At 38.8% G+C, this 21,392-nt stretch overlaps 1 protein-coding gene across 5 annotated transcripts in view; it reads right to left on the bottom strand.

The window, feature by feature from the left end:
* The window catches only part of LOC108941088 (golgin subfamily B member 1), a 33,141-nt gene that overhangs the window by 4,369 nt on the left and 7,380 nt on the right, over nucleotides 1–21,392 (bottom strand). Inside the window, exons 10-21 of one of the 5 annotated variants that reach the window (XM_018763564.2) lie at nucleotides 20,524–20,827; nucleotides 20,159–20,274; nucleotides 19,803–19,920; nucleotides 19,580–19,671; nucleotides 19,192–19,343; nucleotides 15,344–15,494; nucleotides 14,814–14,937; nucleotides 13,458–13,588; nucleotides 12,545–12,654; nucleotides 12,083–12,251; nucleotides 11,885–11,989; nucleotides 56–11,710 (exon numbers count right to left, since the gene is read on the bottom strand). In XM_018763564.2, coding sequence (XP_018619080.2) covers nucleotides 56–11,710; nucleotides 11,885–11,989; nucleotides 12,083–12,251; nucleotides 12,545–12,654; nucleotides 13,458–13,588; nucleotides 14,814–14,937; nucleotides 15,344–15,494; nucleotides 19,192–19,343; nucleotides 19,580–19,671; nucleotides 19,803–19,920; nucleotides 20,159–20,274; nucleotides 20,524–20,827 — 13,227 coding nt within the window. The remainder of the gene's footprint in view (nucleotides 1–55; nucleotides 11,711–11,884; nucleotides 11,990–12,082; nucleotides 12,252–12,544; nucleotides 12,655–13,457; nucleotides 13,589–14,813; nucleotides 14,938–15,343; nucleotides 15,495–19,191; nucleotides 19,344–19,579; nucleotides 19,672–19,802; nucleotides 19,921–20,158; nucleotides 20,275–20,523; nucleotides 20,828–21,392) is intronic. The other 4 variants (XM_018763568.2, XM_018763565.2, XM_018763567.2 and 1 more) reach the window with 4 other exon arrangements.

The raw sequence follows: 21,392 nt of genomic DNA, 5'->3' as shown, positions 1-21,392 counted from the left end.
AGACAAGACAAATGGTTCAATGTCAACCTCTACACACATACATACGGAGACTTACCAGCCTATCTCTCTCAGTTTGAAGGAAATCCAAACTTCTCCTAAGGCTAATTATCTCCTCACTGCTGACAGGTGTGGTTGCAGTGGGACTTGTCCCTTGCCTTGACTCAAACAACCTCTTAGCTTTTGCCAGTTCCTGAATTAGTCTGTCTCTGTCATCCTGTAGACTGGCCATTGAACCAGAGAAGGCAGTCATCTGCTTGCTGTACATGTCATTCTCCTGTGACAGTCTATTGAGCTCTCTTTCTTTTTCAGAGATTATACAGCAGAGCTCATCTATTTGCTTTGACAGTTGAGAATAAGTGTCGTCACTTTCAAAGGCAGAGAGTTTCTGAACTAGAATGTACCGCTCTTTTGTGAGACTTTTGAGGTCAGAAGTGGCATCATTAAGTTGCTTTTCAAACTTGTTCATACTTGCTGTCGTCTCCCTGAGTTCATCATCATACTTGTTACGTAAAACCTTAAAATCAGCAATCAGCTGGTCTCTATCATCTTGCAAGGCAGCCATGGCTTTGCCTAAGGATTCATTCTGAGACTCCAAGCTCTTGATCTGACTTCTGGCTTCAGACAACAGCTGTTCAGTCTGCATTAAATCTCTAGCAAGCTCTGCCACCCTGTTCTCTGCAGTCTCTCTCTCATTTCTCATGAGGTCCACTTCACGTTCAAAGGTACTGAGCTCAGAGTTGTACTTCTCTTTGGCCTCTGCTAGGCTTTTTTCAGATGTGAGCTCTAGCTTCTGCATATCCTTCCTGAGATCATCAGTGGCCAATTTTTGTGCAAGCAATTTTTGCTGAAGGTCATTACATTCTGCTGATTTGGCAGCAACAGCCTCCTGTAGTTCAGAAATCACTCCTTCCTTCATTTCTGCTTTCTCTGTTTTCAAAACCAAGATATTTGCTTCTAGTTGCTGAACCTGAGAACCAAGTTTTGAATTCTGAGCTTGAATTGAATTAGATGTTTCTTTTTCTTTCTGGAGGTCTTGTAGTGCCTCACGGAGCTGATGTTCAACAGAAGTCTTCTGATTTGCAAGGGTTTTAATTGAATCCTGTTGTTTCTTAAGGAGTTCCTTTAACTGGTTGTCCTTCAGGGACAATACTTGATTGAGGTCTTCCCTGTAGCGGATCAGCTGTGCTTTGAGCATGGCGTTCTCTGAATTTAAGTCATCCATCTGGTGAAGAAGTGCCTTGATCTCATGCTTTAAGCCCTTGCTTTCATTTACGTCCTCCTTAACTAAACACACTTTCTCTCTCATCCCACTCTTGTGCTGCATCTCCAGGACTCTGTACTCAGACATCAAATGTTCCTTCTCAGTTTGCAAGGATGTCATAGAGCTCTTAAAAGTTTCCAGCTTTGCAGTCAATTGCTCCTTCTCCTCCAGGGAGCATTCAAGTTTGACTTGTAGAGTTTTCAGTGTATTCTTTAACTGTCTGGATTTCAAATCTGCTTTTTCCTTGTCACTATAAAGGACATTCAACCTGTCTTCATAATCTGCAACCTGGGCCCGGTGATGCTTCTGCAACTGTTCTATATAATCCGACATTTGCCCATCCCTGGAGGAGAGCAACAAATAAATCTCTGAGTCTTTTTTATGAATGAGTGATTTTAGCTGTAGAGAAATTGATTCTTGTTTTTCAAGATCAACTTTTAGTTTGTCATTTTGAGTTTGTACCAAGAGGCCCTGGGACACTGAATCTGCCAACAACTTTTCAACCTTTTCCAAACGTGACTGTATTTGAGATGCTGAATCTTCTTTGTCAATGAGCTGAGTATTCAACAAACCTTTGTCATGTTCTAACTTTTCCATCAGTGTCTTTTGTTCATTTATTTGCCTATTTGAGTTTTCCACATTTTCACTAAGTTCCGTGTTGCTAGCACCTAACACAAAGAGCTGCCTTTGCTGAGCTGTATTTGCTACTGCATATTCATTCAAAGACCGCTCTAGCCTTGAACTTGTTACCTGCAGGTCATTTATCAACTTATCCTTCTCCCCCATGTCTTCAAGGAGTCTCTTTACTACATAGCTCTGTTCTAGGAGTTGCTTGTCTTTTTCTTGAAGTGTCTTTTGGAATATGCTTTCCCATTCCCTCTTAAAATCATCATTATCTAGGTTAATAGAAAGAGCAGTTAACTTGGCCAAATTTGTGTCAGCTTCTCTCTCAAGACTTTTGATCTGCAAATCCTGGGAGTCAATTTGTTTTTTCAGTTCCATCACCTCCCTGATACTACTTTCTTTAAGACCCTGTAGTTCATGAATTTGATTTTGAAGTTCCAACAGCTTTACTTCATGGACAGCTTTTTGTTGTTCCATTACACTTTCTAAAGCTTTCTCCTTTTCTGTCAACTTAAACTGAGATTCCATATTTTTCCTTTTCAATTCATCTTTTAATTCCTCTTTTTCAGAGCTGATTTGAGCCATTTCTTTCCTAGCTTCAATTAACTGATTTTCATACGATATTACCTGAGCTTGAAGATGATTTGTCTTTTCCTCATAACAAGATATCTTCTCATTCATTCCCTTCATGTCCTTATCCATTATCTGGGTGTCTGACTGAGATGACTTCAAAGACCTTTCCAAGTTGAGAATTAACTCTTGATATTTAATACAGTCATGTTGAAGCTGTTTGATTTCCTGGTGCTTTTCCTTCAGAAGTTCTTGCAGTTCCTTCTTCATGCTTTTTGAACCCTCACTACCCGTCTGAAGGACCCTCATCTTTTCCTCAAATTCCCTAAGTAGTTTCAACTGCTGCTGTTCTTTCTCTCTGCAACAGCTGGCATTTTCTTCCTTGCTTTTAGTCAGCTCAGTTGAAAGCTTTGTGTTCTGAGTTTGTAGCACACTGACAGTTTCTGTTAACTCATCAATTCTTTCTGCATTTTTGAGGAGCAATGTTTCCAAATATTCATTTTCATTTTTTACCTTCTCAGAAGCCTCTTGAACATTCTCAAGCTCTTCTTGCAAAAGAAACTTATCATCTTCCAAAATCCGGACTTTCTCATTCAAATTGCTCATTTCCTGGATGTTTCTACTGATCACTTCTTGAAGTTTTACTGCCACATTGTCTTTTTCATCCAATTCAGCTTCATGGTCTTTCTGCATTTGTAACACTTTTTCTGAAATATTTAATTTTTCTTTCTGTAGGGATTCAATCATTTCATTCTTATCTACAAGGTCCACCTTTTGAGCCTCTATCTTAGAAGTTGTTATACAATTTAAATCCATAGCTTCTTCTAGTTTTACTTGGAGATCAAGTTCATCTCTTTTTGATTCACTGTGCAATTTTTCCAAAGTACTTGATATTTTTAGTTCTTCAGCTAAATTATAATTATCACTCTGCAATTCATTCAATTTATCTTTGAGTCTCACTGACAATGCTCTCAAACTGTTAATTTCTGATTCAAGTTTCACATTCTTGACAGTCAGATCTTCAACTGTTGATTTATGTTTTTTGTCAAATTCTTGCAGCTCACTTTTGATCTTCTCATTTTCTTCTTTCAGTTCTTGAATTTGTTGTTCTTTCGATTCAGTGAACAACTGCATTTTTTCACTTTCTTCCTTTGCCTCACTGACTTGGTTCTCTAATCTCGTTTTTCCCGATTCAGTCTCTAGCAGTTTTAACATTATGTCTTGCTTTTCCTTCCGGGCCAGCTCGAGGAGCTGACGCATTTTATCCATTTCGCTACTGACATTCTCATAAGCTTGTAAAAGTGATTCATATTCCTGTTTTAATTCCGTATGTTTTGATTTCCACTCCGATAACTCAACAGTCTGGGAATCTTTCAGAGACTCTAACTGGCATGAAAAGGCCTGCTTTTGTTGGGTGATATTCTCTATTGTTAATTTAAGGCTCTCACAGGCAGCTGATAGGTTGTGGTTATCACTCAAAATGTGTTCAACTTCTGAAATTAATTTCTCCTTATCTTTGCTCAGAGATGATACAGAGCTCTCCAAATGTTCTTTCTGTTGTCTCAGGTATACAAGATGTGATGAGTTACGAAATTCTTCATTTTCAGACTGCAAAGTCTGAAGTTGTTCTTTTAGTGACCGGTTTTCTTTCAGGGCTTCTTTTCGGGAGATCAAGGCTGCTTGAAGTTTTTTTGTTATTTGTTCATTAGATCTGGTTTCATCAGCTTGTGTCCCTGCTTTGTCTGGGTCAAGTACACCTTTGGACTTCTGCTGCAATTCATTAACTGCAGTTTTCATCTGTTCCATTGCAACCTCATGTAGATGCATTTCCTTTTGAAGTTGCTGTTCAAGAGACATAATGAGTTTTTCTTTTTCCAGTACTACTTCTTGAGAAGAGAAAAAAGCATTGTCTCGTTCCTTAATATTTGCCTCCAGTTCCTTCACATAGGACATCAGTTGTTCTTCACCAGAATGTAGGTCAAGATCTGCTTTGTCTTTTTGTATATTTTTTTGAAGTAGTTCTTCCTTTAGTTTTTCTGAAATGCAGAGCTTTGATTGAAGCATAACCACTTCATGTTTGCAACTTTGCAGACATGTCATTATATCGTCCTTCTCTTTCTGCAATTTTTCTATGTGCAGTTTATTACTTTCTCTCTCTACCTGTGATTCTTTTACTCTTGCCTCCATTTTTTCCAGTTCTGCTTTAAAATATTCTCTCTCTTTACAAAATTGAAGTAGACTTTCTTCTAAAGAGTTCTGGGCTGCTTGAAGCTGAAATGACTTTTCTCTAATTATGGAATGTGCATTTTCAAGTTCTTCCTTGATCTGAGCATTAGCTTTAAGAAGTGTTTTAAAATCCTCTGACTGGCGATGATTCTCTGCCACTGCACGTTTAAGATCTTCAACTTCTGCTTGTGATATACAAAACTGGCTCTGAAGGTCAATGTACTTCTCAGTGATATGCATGTCTTGGTTGTGTTGTTCCTGCACCATATTAATTTCTTCTTGCAGTCTCATTATCATCTGTGTCTTCTGTAACACTACAGCATGCACATTTTCAAGTTCAGACCTTGTCTGTTCTAGCTGTATGCTAATATTTTCTGAACTCTCTTCTGATGCTTTTAGTAATGCATCTTTACTTGCCATTTCAGATTCTATATTTTCCAGTTTCCTAGACAGACTTTCTAACTGTTCTTGATTCTGTGAAGAAGTATCAGCCTGGTTCTCCCTTTCTGCTAAGGATGTACTGAGACTTTGGAGGATTTCCTCCTTTTCAGAAATAAGTCTTTTAGCAGAATCTAATTCATCCCTAAGGATAGGAATGGAATTTTGTATGCTTTCTAATTCTTCAACCTTTTCGTTGTACTTGGCCTGTATAGCATTAAGTTTGCTACTTTGCTGAGAATGTTGTTCAAAAAGGTTGTTAAATTGTTCTGTTAAATCAGAAAGCTCTTGAGCATGCTTTTTTCCATTCTCTTGAAGCTTCTTGATGGTTTCTTTCCTTGCTACTAGAGCAGCATGAGCCTTCTTTTCCAGAAGTGCTTTCTGCTGATTTACCATGGCAAGCTCATTTTTTGTTTCTAGACTTGCATTTAGGCAGGTTGCAACTTCAGCTTTCACGCTGTCTTCCCTCTTTCTCATCTCCTCTTTCATACTATTTATCTGCATCATCATCTCACAGCGTTCATGTTCAAAGGCTTCCTCTCTCTCAGCAATGCTGGCCTGGAGGTGGTTAAGGACTTCTGATTTCTCATTAATCAACTTTAGGGCACTGGTTAAGCTTGCCTCTTGTTCATTTAATTTTTTTTGTAAACACTGCATTTCATTACTCAGTTTTTCAAGGAGGACATCTTTCCCAGAAACTATCTGAGTAAGCTCAACGATTTCTTCTTCTTTTTTCTGTATCTGTTGTTTCAGTAGGTTATTCTGAGACTCAAGTTTGTCAGTTTTGTTTGCTTCCAATGACAATTCCCGCAAATTATCTTGTAAAACAGAAAATTCCATGGATTTTTTCTCGTCCTCCATTCTCTGCTTTTCATACTCATCAATTTTCTTCAAGAGGTCTTTTCTCACTACAAGGGCAGCTTGGAGCTTTTTTCTCATGAACTCCTTCTCTTTAGAAAGTTTGTCATGTTCCTTTTGAAGCTGATCCTTTTCCTCAATTAACTCCTTATTTTCAGAATCCTTTGCTTGTATTTGTTTCTGATACAAACATACTTGGGCTTTGCTTTCCTGCAGTTGTGTGCAGACATTTTCAAGTTCTTTGACAGAAGAATTGTTAGCATTCTCCAGACTTTCAAGCTGTGATAGGAGTTGATTTTTTTCCTCTGAGTATCTCACCATTTCATTTGATGCTGAAACCATGACCTGGGTGACTGACACATCTTTTTCTTTAAGCTGCTGGCTAAGTGCAGCCAGTAGTTCCTTCTGCTGACTTAACTGAATGTTCATACAGCTAATTGTATCTTCTTTTTTTTGGATCTCACTAAGAAAACTAGACTGGGTAATACTTGCCTCTGTAAGTTGTTTACTACTAATTTCCAATTCTTCTTTTAGGTGTCTCACTTGTTCTTGTAGTAAACAAAGCTGCTGGTTCTCATTTTTGGATACCCATTGTCTCTCTGGTAGCTCAAGCTGCTTTTGGTGAAACGACTGTGTTATTTCCCCTACCTGATTTGGCAAAGACTTTACTTTTGTTTGATGATTTTCCTGCATTTGATTAATAATTGTTTGTAAAGAATGCTTTTCTTCCTCTAAAGCAATTAACCTACTAGACATGGTTTCTGATAATTCTTTAAAATCTTTATCACAAGACAGTTTAGCTAACTCTAAAGTCCTTGACTTTTTTTCCTCTTCTTTAAGAGTCTCAGTCAGCTGAACAATTTCATTTTCTTTTTTGTTAACAACTGAAAATATTTCCTCTAAATGTTTTTGGCTTTCTGAGACTTGTTGGCTAAGCTCTATTACTTCCAAGTCTTTCTGTTTTAGTTGTTCTGAACTTAACTGAAATGCTGCCATTACATCTGCACATTTCACCTGCAAATTACGTAGGTCTTGTTGTAATGCCTGAACTTCAGCATCTTTTGACTTAATCTCATATTCAACACTCATCAATTGTTCACTGATAACATTTTTTTCCTTAATTTCCCTATCAAGGACTGACAACCATTCTTTTTCAGACTCTTGTAGAGTTTGTGTCATTTTCTGCATGTCTAATTTTAATTCTGTGATTTCTTCAGTCTTTGCACTAACCTGCACCTGTAGATGCTCCTTCTCAGTTGTCATTTTCTCCAGAGCTTCCATGACGTTGCCAACGTGCTGGTGATGTTTCAGTTGCAACTCCTCTCTCAGGATATGCAACTGGTTGTTGTAACTCCTGTCAAGTTCTTCTTTTTCTGAGACACTTATTTCAATTTCTTTCCTCAGATGTTCATTTTTACTTATTGCTGCATCTAATTGCTGCTTCACATCTTTTGTGGACTGACTGATCTCCTCTCTTAACATCTTGTTCTCCTTTTCTACTTTCTCAATTTCTGAAACAAGGAATTCTTCGTGTTCAACTTTCGCTGTGTACTGACTGTTGATTTCATACAAAGCTAGTTCTCTCTGCTCCAGATTCTCAGTCAGGGCATTTATTTGTGTAGCAGCCTGTAAGTGTTGTTCCTTTAACCACTCAATCTCAACTGTTAATGCAGTAGCATTTGTTTGTTGAGCAGCAAGAGCATCCTCCTTTTGCTTTGATAGGTCAGCAAGACATGCTTGGGTGTTCAGAAGTTCCCCTTTGAGCAGTGCATTCTCGCTTTGGAGTACATCCAGAGTGCTTTCTTTATCTTTAACTGCACTACTACGATCTTTAAGGAGTTTGTTGAGACTGGAGACCTCTTTGTTTTTTTGTGAGAGCAGCTTTTTAACTTCACTTAACTCTTCAACATGGGCACCATATTTCTCTTGAAGATTTGAAATAATACTTTGTTTCTCTTTCACTGATTCACTGAGTTGTTCACAGTTTAAGGAGAGCACCTCAATCTGTCTCTGCAGTTTTTTTACCAACTCTGTATTCTCCATCAACTGAGTTTTGAAAAGAACTGCTTCATCAGCTTTTTTCTGAAGGTCCTGTAGTGCTTTCACTTGCTCGAGAGCTCTAGAATCTTTCTCTGCAAGCGCTTCTCTGAATTCTGCAATTTCAGATAAATGAGCAGTCAGATTCTCTTTCAGCTTGTAAATGGATTCTTGCATTGCAGAAACTTGTTCTTTTAAGTTTTCACATTCTATGTCTTTGGCTTTAAAATTCCTTTCCAAAATTTCGCTGTGTGCAAGGGAAGTATTGTGACGTTCATCAAGTGCCTGCTCTTTTTCTTTCAGAGTTTCCTTGATTGTGGTGGATTCCAATGTTAAAGAATCTACTTTACTTTTTAGCTGGAAAGTCATATCCTCCAAATCTGAACACCGCTCCCTTAAACTTGTACATTCTTCTACTTTCTGTTTCAGCTGGGCCTCTTTTTCTGCAATTTCAGTATTTAGCCTGGTAATCTTTTCTAATGCGCTTCCCATTTCAACCTGGAGATTGGTGATAGTTTCTAAGTTTGAATTAATCTGGGTTTTTAACAGTTCTGATTCATCTACTACAATATCTTTCAGTTGAATAAGCTCTTTCTCTCTCTCTTTTGAAGAGATCTCTTTATCTTGCAGTAACTGTTTCATGACCTGGACTTGGGATTGTAGCTCAGCGATCACTTCCATTTTCTGACTGATCTGACTTTTCTCCTCCACCAAATTGGCTTGTAATTGCTTTATAAATATTTCTTGCTCATTCAAAGACTCAGTTTTCTGCTCTAACAACATATGTAAGTGTTCTTTCTCTGGCTGCACAGCTTTAAGAGTCTCTGTCAATGAAATCATACAGTTTTCTTTGTTTAATAGCTCTGACTGGAGATCAGAAATCTCTTGAGATTTTCTCAAAACTTCTTCTGCTTCATTTTCACGTTCTGTCATGAGCTGACTATTCGCCTCATTTAAAATCTGAATTTGATTCTGAAGTTCTTGCAATTCAGCCTGTTTTTGAGACAAATCCTCTCTTAGCTTGCTGTTCTCAGCCATATGCCTTTCTGTAGCACTGTTCATATTTTTCTGCAACTGACTATAAAGCTCTTTTTGGAGTAAAATTTCATTTCGTAAAGAACTTATTTCAGCTTCTTTCTGTTGCAACAGCTTGTCTTTTTCCACAAGCCCTGCCTTTAAAGCAGTGCCCTGCTCCTGCAGCAGACATACAGTTTCTTGTAGCTGTGCTAGCTGGCTTTGTTGCATCACAGTATATGCATTTTGATCCATTATCATTTTTTCTTTCTCAGCGATGTTGAATTTGAGTTCTTCTATACGATGTTGTAAATGTTCTACATTTTCCCTATTCTCACTTAGTAATTTTGTAAGATGAGTACATTCATTTGTTTTTTCCAACAAGTTCTCTGATAATGAATTTTTATTTGTCTCAACTGTATTATTGATCTCTTCAATCCTTGCAGTCAATTCTTGTTTTTCGTTCAATAAAGCCTGAATTATTTTTTTATTTTCAGCATTTTGCTGTTGAGTAATTTCATTTCTTTCATTCAAATCTCTAACTAGCTTCTTCTGTTCATCCAGATTTTTCTCTTTCTTCTCAACGTTAATTTGAAGTTTATGGATTTCCTCATTTAAAGCCTCTGTGTTATTCTGAAGACCTTCTATTTCAATTTGACAAAGAGTTATTTGGGCTTGAAGTTTGCTGTTACTAGCAGTGTAATTTTCAAGTTTAGTTTTCATATCCATGTGGGCAGATTCCTGCATTAAGGCAGTTTTATTAACTTCATCTAACTGGGCACGGAGTGAATGCACTGATTCATTTGCTATGTTCAGTTCATCCTGGTACTTTTGGCACTCCTGAGTCTTACTTCTGAGTTTTTCTTCTTTTTCGTCCAAACTCTGAGTCAGCTGTGAGCATTCTCTTCGGAGAGAATCACTGTCAATCTGCAGATTAGTCCAAAATTCTTTCTGTTGCAGAAACTCATTTTGTAAGGAATTCAGTTCGACCACTCTCTGCTGCAACAGAGTGTCTTTCTCCATAAGACCTGCTTTTAAAGCAGTATCTTGCTCCTGTAGCAAAGACAAAGTCTCTTGAACTTGCCCTAACTGCCTTTGCAGCATCTCATTCTGTGCACTATGATCTACAACCATTTTCTCTTTCTCAGTGACACAAACTTTGAGCTCATCTACCTGAGTGTTCAAAAAACTAACCTGATTATGTAAATGTGTAATTCTGTCTTTACTTTCATCAAGTAATTTTGTGAGATAAACACATTCATTAGTTTTCTCCAGCAAACTCTCACACAGAGAATTTTTGTTCTGCTCAAGGACCTTACTGAGTTCATCTGCCTTCACTGTCAAGGCTTCTTTATCTTTCAGTAGGTCTTTGATAATTTTTTGGTTTTCTGAATGTTGGAGTTCAAATCCAGATATTTCACTCTGTAGTGCTTTCCTCTCCTCTGCTAACTCCAAAACAGCTTTGTCTTTACAAGTTGTTTCCTTATGCAGTTTCTCATTTTCTTCTGTAAGGTTAGTAACTTGAGACTGTAAGTTAGCAATTTTCTCAAGAGTTAGAGAATTCTTTACATTTAAATCACTAAAAAGATTCTTCTGTTCCCAGAGTTCTTGCTGTTTCTTTTCAAAAGCAGCCTTAAGCTGCTCATTCGCACTGTCAAGATTTTTCACATTACTTTCTAGTTTTGCTATGATTTCACATTTACCATGAAGTTCCTCTCCTAACCTTTTATTTTCAGAATCTCTTGCTTCCAACTCTTCATTGAGTTTCACTTTTTGAGATTCAGCTTCTTCCTGAGTGCACCTGAGCTTCTGTTCCAGCAAAGATATCATTTCCAATTTCTCTGCTATTACCATTTCATCCTGTTCCTTGTGCTTCTTATGCTCCTCAAGTTCCTTGGTTAATACAGTCAGCTCACTCGTGCTTATAGCAGCTTCTGCAAGAAGATGAATCCATTCTTCCTTAAGAGTTTTCAGTTCTTTCTCATATATCTGCTCTTTATCCTGCAGCATGGCTTTTAGCTTCTCATTTGAAGCATTTTTTTCCTTCATTTGGGAAAGTAAATTCTCCGATTCCTGTAATTTTTGAGAGGACACTGCCACAAGTTCCTTCAGGGAGGAAATCTGAGACTCACACTCCAAAAGGTGACTACGATGGCTCACACTCAGCTTCTGAATTTCCCCACGGAGCTTTTGGATAGTGTGGTTATCTTCTTGAAATTGTATTGTCAAATCCTCAGCTTCCTTCACCTTCAAGTCTCTTTGTTCCTTTGCTTTACTTAGTTCACTCTCTATGGTTTTAAGCTGCTCTGTCAAATTTGTGATCTTGGTGTTTAAGGCTTGCTGGTCAGAGGACTGGTGCTCTCGAATGATCTGAGATTCCCGCTCAGCTTTTGCCAAAGCTGCTTCTAGATGTACAAGATCATCTTCTTTATGTTTGATCTCCCGTTTTAGCTCAAGAATTTGCTCAGCATATTCAGTCATGTTGTTAGACAAGACAGTGAGCTCCTTGTCTTTGTCAGCCACAATTTCCTTAAGACTATCAATTTCTCGTTCGCAGCTCTGAAGATCATGAATTAACTGAGCCCTTTCTTCCAAATGGGTGGAGTTTAACTTATCAAGCTCATCATTGGTTTGCTCTAGGTCTCGCTGCAGTGAGGCTATCGTGGCTTCTTGTTTCAGTGTCTACAGATTTGTAGGAAGGAAAAAAAAAACAGCCACTACCATTAATGTACAATGCAACAATTAACATTTCTACTCATATTAAATCTAAAACATATGTGTGATTATTGACTTAATATTAAATCTGTTCAAGGTCTGCAGAAATGTTTTGAACTACTAAAAAAATGTATAATTTACCTTCTCTTTCAGTAAATTTAGCTTCTGAGTAACTTCTGTGATGGACTTCTGCAAGTCAGAACATTGCTTTTCATAGGCACTGCATTTCTTTGTGACTTCAGAGAGCTGAAATCAAAAATTACAAACCAAAACTGATGTTTATCTTGTAGCTGAAATGAAAAAATATAGTACACATAAGTATCAATTATCACTGCTTACATTGAGTTCAGCTTGAAGCAGTTTCTCAGCAACCTCCTTGTGATGAGTCTCCTTTTCCTTTAAAGCCTCTTTGAGACTATCGATGAGCTCCAGTTTCTCTGATGTTTTTGCTAACATCTGCTCTTTCTCCATGAGTGAGGTCTCTAGGCATTCCTGTGTTTCGCTCAAACTGAATTTTATCATGAACAAAGAAATTTAAAGCATTAAGCCTCATTCTGAACATGCTCCTCAGGAAAAGACAAAACAACTCATAACCAAACATCAAAGAGCTTCAGTTGTTCGGGGTCTGAAACTGAGGACCAATACTGTAACAATCCAATCCAAATAAATTAACACGTTAGAAGCTGAAAAGGCAACCTCGGAGGAAAGCTGAGGAAGATGCCATATTTTGAAAAAGCATAATAAAATTAAATACATGACACACAACAAAATCTATGCACTGAGAGTTGCCAGCAGGCTCACCCCTTCAACTGCTCATTGAGGCTGTTAACCAACAGCTGGTGCTTCTCTGCTTCCCGGCTCTGCTGGGTGCGAAGGTTAGACAGCTGTGCCTGCAGCCGCTCTGTCTCTGTCTGGAAAGAGAGCAAGATGGCAACTGTCATCTGCCACAGGCTCCATACTCATGATGAAAGCATACAAATCAACCCACAGAACTTCACTGCAGACAAACCACACATATCAAATGCTCTCCTTGGGAGTATTTTTTTTCTTTCTCATTTCAAAAACAAACCATGCAGCATAAAAGGATCCTACTTCAGCCATCTCAGGCTACAGAATTTTAAATGACGTTTCTGGATTGGTTCATTTTCAGAGTTCCTTTTACCACAAAAATTGTACTTTCCGAGAGGCTTATTTCATCAAGCAGTGCATGCTCCTTTTATGTCAGCAAACAGAAATGTAGTCCAACAACACACACTTGTAGAATGGCAGGAAAAAAGTTCACCTGGTTATTACATGAGCAGCCATAAGCACTACGCGCATACAGATGTGGAAATGAGACATTTTGAAAAGCAACACGGCAAGAGTCAGCGGTCACCTGTGAGCAATGTTTTCTAGCACACACTGACACAAACACACCTGAGAAACCCAAAACGGCTGCCCTTCTTCATCTACATCAAACGTCACCTGTGTTAGAAGGGTTTGTTACAAAATCCTACATTCCAGGAGTGCCAATTGTTCATGCAGTTACTATGTCGTACTCTCAAAAAGATTAAATAAAAAAAAAAGTCAAACCAAGAATACATTAAAATTATATATTACAGACTGAGCCACTTGTGGACAGTATTAGTGCTAGGCAGATTGTGTGCCATTTGCTGGTAGTGTAGGACAGCTATTATAAGTGAAAGACTGAGAGGAAGCATGGAAGCATGAATACCTGCAGGGACTCGATGCGTGCCTGCAACTGCAGCCGGTCCTCCAGATCCTGACAGCGCTCCTCCAGGCCTAGGATCTGCTCCTGCAGCTGGTTCCTCTCCAGCTCCAGTTCCTCTACCACTGACCGCAGCCCTAGAATAGCAAAGGGAGCCCCAGCAGGAAGAGAGACAAGATTTATTACCACTACCACACTTTATGGTTACAATTTGTTTCTTATTATGAATGTACAAGTTGTCAAAAGTTATTTGCAAAACATGTGGCATTTATTTATACATGCACATACAACTTTTACAACAATAACACAATGAACAACTTCATGTTAAATTCATTCTATATATCTCTTCTGCCCATGCCAGATTAAGGGTTTTACATTTCTGAAGAGACGAAAGGTTATACACGTCACCTGGCATTTTCTACTAATAAATATATATACATTTACATGTACGCATTGCGGATGGCATTGTGGTGCAGCAAATAGCACTGCCATCTCACAGTGCCTGGATTCAACGTAGGTCTGACTCCAGCTCAGGCTATGTGGAGTTTGCATGTTCTCTTTATGTCTGTGTGGGTTTCCTCAGGTGCTCTGGTTTCTTCCCACAGAACAAAGGCATGTAGTTAAGGTGAACTGGCGATGCTAAATTGGCCATAGTGTGTGAATAGGTGTGTGAATGTGTGTGCATAGACTGACACCCTCTTCAAGGTGTAACTCTTTCAGCCTTGTACCCAATGATTGTGGGATAAGCTGTGGACCACTGCAACCCTGCCTGGGACACGCAGTTACTGAAAAAGGATGGGTGTATATATTGCACCCATGTCAAAAGAACATAAAAGAAATAAAAGAAAGACTACATATTGCAGTTTCAGCTCAGATTAGTTGACCCCAATAATATCTTATACTCAGCTGTCAGCAAAGTCTTCCCAAGGCTTCCAAATTCTTTTTGTTCTATTTCTTTTCAGAAATATAAACACCCTTAACCTCCTGACACATTGAATTTGTCAACAGGAGAACATCAACCACAACGAAAAACACACTTACCAATGATGTATGTCTCTCCATACCTGATTTACACAGGGGGCTGACAAAGTTCAATGTATTCAACATGGACTACACTTGACTGAACCAAAACTAGGCAGTTCATCCAGCACGCACATGCTTAAAAAGAATTTTAATACATAAATAAAAACAAACAAATAATGAGTAAACCAAATGTCAACTGCACACTGTGCTGACAAAAGTTAGATAATAATCCACAAAAAAGCAGGGTTATGTCAATGGAATTGAACAACAAATGGTCCCAAAACAGACATGGAAAAAACACTGTGCATGCTACAATAAACTGTCTAGTAGGTTTCACACCTGTATCAGGGGTACTGTACTCTGGCCACCAACCTCCCATGTTCTCTCCCTCTGCGGAGGTAGTGCTCTCTAAAGTGTTCTTGGGCTGGTTGTATGACTGCTTCCCATCAAACTGAAAATCCTCCTGGAAAATGAGCCGCAGCTGAATTAAAATGAAATTCTCAAAAGACCGTGAAAACATACATTACACAGCAAAAACCTCTCTTGAGGGTATCTGATCAATACTTGGATATTATTTGTCACTCAAACTGTAATCCCTAAACACATTATGGATAAATCCTTTTTATTGTATAGCCTTATCTGTATGTATTGACATAACAGAACTTACATTCAGATAAAGCAGTTTGCTCAGCGGTGCAACAGCAGGGCTCATCATTAGGCTTGAACCAGCCACCTTTAGGTTACAAGCCTATTGTTTTTTTTAAACGAATACTCTACCTGCTACCCTTTAGTGGTTCATGTCAACATCAAGCAGAGATGAGCGACCCCTTGTGTTCAGAAAACCTCCAGTTCCGTCTCAACCACACTACCTGCAGACTGCGGGCAGCGGTGCCCACCGGCTTCTTGCCCTTCTCTTGCCGGAGCCCTCGGGCCTGCACCAGCTCCTCCTCCAACTCCTGCTGCCGACTGGCCAGCGCTGGATCGGAGCAGCCAGGAAAGAACCAGTCATCCTCAATCAGTTTTGTGCCGCAAGAGAATTCATAATTTAGGTCACACACAGGAACAGCAAAGCGACAGGGAAGCAGCAGGTGTGGATGCACATGCACACAATCGGGCACAGGCTGCAAGCAGACATTGGCAAGCACAGATGCCACATCTGGAGATGATACACTTGGAATGCAAAAGCCGAAGGCATGTGTGACAAACACGGTGTATGCGAAACCTCCCCAAAGGGAAATTAGCTCTGTGCGTTACTAAAACGCATAAAGCTTGGTGGAAAACTTCAGCTCCTGGGACCGACAGCACATTTTGAATAAATGTAGGCACGCTCTGTAAAAGGGACCCCCATCTCTCCTACTTTCCCTTGGGTTCTGCATAGAAGTCACAGAAGTTTGGGTGTATGTATTTATATTTGGTTTAATTTTTTAAAAAAATCTTGAGTATAAATAGAGTTGTTTTCCACATAAAACAGGGATCCTAATTTTGTGTGGAATAATGTTAGTTGTATTACACTCAAATATATATATTATTAGTCCATAAAACCTATTGCACTGGCTCCTTGTGACAAGGACATTTTCTTTTGTTCCTTTATGTGTTTAAGTCATCTATTTTCAAAAATTTAAGACTGCAGCACAGCAAACAGGACTTGGTTTCCACAGGCTATTATACATCAGTTAAATGTACCCTGCGGGTCATTGGTGAACAAGATCAAGAACACTACACTTCAATGCAGAGGTTTTCTTAACCTGGGGTCCATGAACCTGATTACAGGGGGTCTGTGCAGTTGGATAGGAAAAAAAAATCTACATCTTTATGTTCACTAACCTTTAACTGTAATTAAGCATTTCCTTCAATTATGGATGTAGGCAATATTAATATTTTGACAACGTTATTTTAATTCAATGTTTTCAGCTGTAATTCTACATGCTTTATTTTGTGCATTCAAACACATTAAAAAGAAATGGTTGATAGCTTTCACCGAACTACCAAATGGGTCCTTGGCATTAAGAAGGTTAAGAACTTCTGCTTCAATGAAATGAACTGGTCAGCCATCTGAAGTGACTGAGTACACAGAGAACATTTTTTAATATTAATTTAAGTTTAATGTAGCTGAAAGCTAAACATTATAAAACAAGTCTAATCAGGTTTTATTTATTTCTTTATTTTATTATAGCTGTACCTGAGATTTTCACACAACCTAACCAGGAAATAAATCAAGGGATGGCCTTGTTAGCCTGTTATTGATATGAAATACTAGGAAAAAAATCTGAAGGTACTAAGAAAACAAAATTATGAGCATACTTCCATTTCTACTGTATTCCCAAGATGAGGAGCCAGTGCACTGGGTGTGACATTTGCTTATTAAATATCAGTTCAACATACAGCACAAAATTAATGCCCCAAAGTTTCTTAAAAAACTGGGCAAGGATAACTGCATTTTAACTGCAGCATTTCAATCACCCAACATTTCACAGCTCAAGTGAAGTGCATTGCACAGAAAGGGAACTGCACACTATACACACAGGATTTTACACTGGCCACATACAGGAGTTGTTTCCAGTGGTGAAAATAGTCCACTTATCACTGTGCAGGTTCCTCTAGCAGTAACCGTGAGGACCTCTGCTGTGTACAATTCTGTCAAAGTCATTTTATGGCATAAGATTAATACGTAAATGTAAAAGCGTGCCAATCAACTATGGAGGAAATGGAAACATCAGCACATCTGAAAAATTAAACTTATATGGATGGTTATGTCATGTAACATTATTGAATAAAATCTGACAGCAAAGATGTTTGCTTAATTTGTCCAGCTGCAAGAGTTTCATCATATTTTCTGCACTACCTAAACTGATTTCTAGGATCCCTGCTCAATAGTGATTAAAATAAGTTGTGTAATCACATTTATATATAATGAGCATCATTTCAACGGGGGAAAAACACGTTCCCATCTGTTTTGTGAAATCAAAGAGATATAAACTGCTATTGAGAAGGGAAAAGATCTAATGAAAATAAGTGAATTAAAATGGAAATGTCAACATAGGCAAGGAAAGCTCTCTTCCATTAGCATGTTTATACTATAGAATACAAAATTAAACATTTTGGAATAAAGGTAATGTACTGCATAAACACATCTGCAAAATGGTTATGATAATGAGGAGCTACAGCTTGCTTATACTGACACTGAATAATGGTGAGTAGAATTCATGAAGATGGAAACAAGAAAATCACATGTGCAGAAATTAGATGTAATGAAGCCTCCCACCTACATCCAGCCACCAAGAAGCTGAGCTGCACAGGTTCATCTGTTGCTTAACCCCTGTTGTAATCTAAAATAAAGTTTTTGCACTACAGCCTTTTATATAAAAGAAATAGTTATCCCAGCAACCAAATGTTAGCAAGAAAAACTCTGAAATCAAAATAGAATTTTGTAGTTCACCAATGACTAGTCATTTGGTTTACAGTATTCTCTTTGCCAAATAGATTGAAAGCAAGTCTGTTAGTGGGCACTGGCAATAAAACTAAAGGTTAAAAACAAGCAAACAATGGACCATGTCATGTCCCATAAACAGGGAGGAAACATGGCCTTTCATGTGGCCTTTTGCTTCAGTACTGAGTGATGGCATCATTTAGTTTGGTCACTTGGATAAGATTAATTACTTAAAGCAATTAGCACCCATAATTATTAACATAAATCTGCATTGTATATTAATAAATATTACATGCAAAGACATTTTTCATATTAAGTTACTGACAGCAAATTAAAGGAAAGGGCATTGTGAGTTAACGGCTGAGCCCAGGAAGAAAACAGGATCATAAATGGGAAACATTGAAAGCACCACCCAGTACTGTACTGCCTGCAGTTTACCCAATGGAACAAAGGATTTTGGGAAACGGCTGACAGTACAGCACGGGCTGGCACCAGGACCTGCATGCACAAAACTGATGGGAAACTGTTCTCTGTGGCTGCCCAATCACAGTAAGGAGGAGTGGAGGGACTGGGACATGGAGCGAGTGCTCGTCGGGGAGGTGTGGAGGAGAAAATAAAAAGAAAAACATCATGCGCAACCAGATAGCAGCATGGATTACAGTTCAAAAATAAATTCACAACTTTAAAAAAACAACATTATTTCATATTTAGCTGATGCCTTTTTAAAGGGGACTTAGAACACTATATAGACCATATAATACTATTTACAAGTTTCTACCCATCCACACAATAGAATAATGTAACAAACTGACTTGCACATACACACTACGGGCAATTTAGAGTAACCGATTCACCTGAAACTCATGTCTTTGGGCTGTGGGAAGAAACCAGAGCACTTGGAGGAAAACCGTGCCAACTGGGGAAGAACATGCAATGTCCACACAGCCTGAGCTGATTTTGAACCCATGTCCAAACCCAAAGCCCAATAGCTGTGAGGCACCAGAACTACTCATCTTCCTATCACTTTCTGTACAACGAATACATGGTTTTAACTACGAACCTGAGATTTTAAGAAATTCTGATTAAAGAACTAAGAACTATAAGATGCTGATATGATACAGATGTGAACATGACAGACATGAGCATTCTTCTGTTTTACAGTAACTCTGATTTAATCCAACAAAATACAGCTCCAAATTTAGACTATGCAACAGGGTGCCCTTTAGCAGAAGGCAACCCAGCAGGACAGGAGCTTGTAGTGCCAGTAGAAGTGCTGCCAGCAACCCTTTACCTTCCCGCTCCTCTTCAATGTGGCTCATTCTCAGGGCCATCGCTGCCTTTTCCTCTCGGGCCTGGTCACGCGCTGCCTCTGCCTCCAGCAGCATATCCTGCCACTCAAGCATCTGACTCTGCAGGTCATCTGCACTGCCAGACTCACTTGTCTGCCAACAGACAACATCAGCAATATGTTCCTTACCACCAAACTAGCCACATATGGAGGGAAATACATGTTATGGCACATTTGCACTTCCCAGTCTTGCAAACTGAAAGCTAGGTTAGAAATGCTGAATGCACAATGGACGTTAAGTATGACTAACCCAAGTACAACATATCAAGTTGCACAATGCTGAAATGAGGACAGATGTAAAGTGATGACCACAAGCTTCTACAGACCAACCTGAGAGGCAGCTCGCTTGGTAACCTGCTCCAAGTCAGCTTGCATCTTGCGCTGTTGCTCTTCATAGACCTCAAGCTTTGCTATTAGCTTATCTGTAGGAAAAATTTTAAAAAATCATAGTGAGAGATCACTTGTAACAAATTCTTCAATGTTTTAAATAAAAAAATGGCAAAAATAGCAAATACAGGTTTATCTTCATTCTAGTTTCCATGCTTAGGCGCACCATTTTTCTCCTTTAGCTCTTCATAGTGGTCCAGTTTAACTAGAATCTCCTGTCGCTCTTCCTCCAGATCAGTGATGCGGCTCTGCAATGCAATCACATCGGGGCCAGTGCTTCCAGACTTTTGGAACACATAGATTGTTGCAATATGGGGGAAAAAAAGCAGTACATGCATTCAGCTGATTAGCCCTGAAACCATCAAAACTAAAAATGGGGGTAAAATTGTTAAAAAAAAAGACAAATTTTACAAGCTTGAACTAGTGGCTACTAGTAGCTTCTGAGAAAAAGCAAAAAATGCAAGAATAACTGCCTTCTGTCTGTTATATGTAAAAATAAAGACATATCAATGTTTCTCCTACCTGGAACTTCCTTAGCTCATCCTCTAGCTGTTTGATGCGAGATTTTGACCACGCTTTCATCTTTAGAAACTTGGATTCAGACTTGCTGGCTTCATCTGTTTTGTGCTTTACTTGTGCTAGACAAATAGTCAAATACAGGTAAAACTCCACAACACATCAAGGAAACTAACACACAGCAAAACACTATTGCAGCCACTTTCTGCACATATATCAGGGAACAATTGCAATAACATTTCTGGACATTTTGGTGCATCTCAACTACGGAAATTCTGAACATAAAATGAACTTACATCACTTTTTGCTGCACAAACAAACATTTTATGCAGACATGATAAATGCTCAAAGTGCTCATACAGCACTAGTACCTTCTAGTTCAAGCAACTTCTGCGCAGCATCTGTGTCCACAGGAATGTCTGTGGGGGCCATCCTGGGCTGCCCTTGTGCCTGTGAAGCTGTCAGGCTCCTCTGGAGCTCATCCAGTTGCCTTCGGAGTGACTGCTCCTTCTCTGACAGCTCACTCTCATGCTTCTCGGTAGCCTGCTGCATCTCCGTTTCATGTTTTTGCATCAGGTCCCGCAGCTGAGCCCGCATCACATGCTTCTCAGCATCAAGCTTTGACTGCATGTTGTCCTTCTCATTCTGCAAGCGTTTCAGCTTCTCTGCCAACTCCTAGAGACCAAGAAAGAGAGGTGGGAATGACAGATGGATATCTAATTCCATTAACACTTTCCTTCATGATGGCAGATGCATATCATCTATACTTTTCATTTATGCTTAATAGTGGTAGTGAATCTAGAGCATTTAGAAGGAACTTCTGAGAATACTTTATAATAAATAAGAAAGATATATGAATTGCAATTCTAAAGAAACTTACAATGGATAGAAATATTACGAAAAATTACAATAATAAAACAACAGAAAAACTAAAAATAGAAGCATTTAAAAATAACAGAACAACAACCAAATCCATTCATTATTAATAACCCATTCGACAATTCATTGTTGGAGTGGTCTACAGCCTATCCAGGAAGCATAGTGCGTAAGGCAGGGTGTAGCCTAAATTAGATGGCAGTCCAGGGCAGATCAATCTCAAACATACAAACATATGTACATACACACACATTCACATTACTACTACCACTCAGTTTTACCGCCCATTTTTCCAAGAGAACCCAGGTTCGGCCATTTTACCTCCAGGTGCTGAACCTGTAGATATGATTGCAGCAGAGATTTT

Source organism: Scleropages formosus, chromosome 11, assembly GCF_900964775.1.
Source record: "Scleropages formosus chromosome 11, fSclFor1.1, whole genome shotgun sequence".
Classification (NCBI taxonomy): Eukaryota; Metazoa; Chordata; class Actinopteri; order Osteoglossiformes; family Osteoglossidae; genus Scleropages; species Scleropages formosus.
The sequence above is the reverse complement of the archived record's forward strand: the minus strand, read 5'-3'. Positions and strand labels throughout refer to the sequence as shown.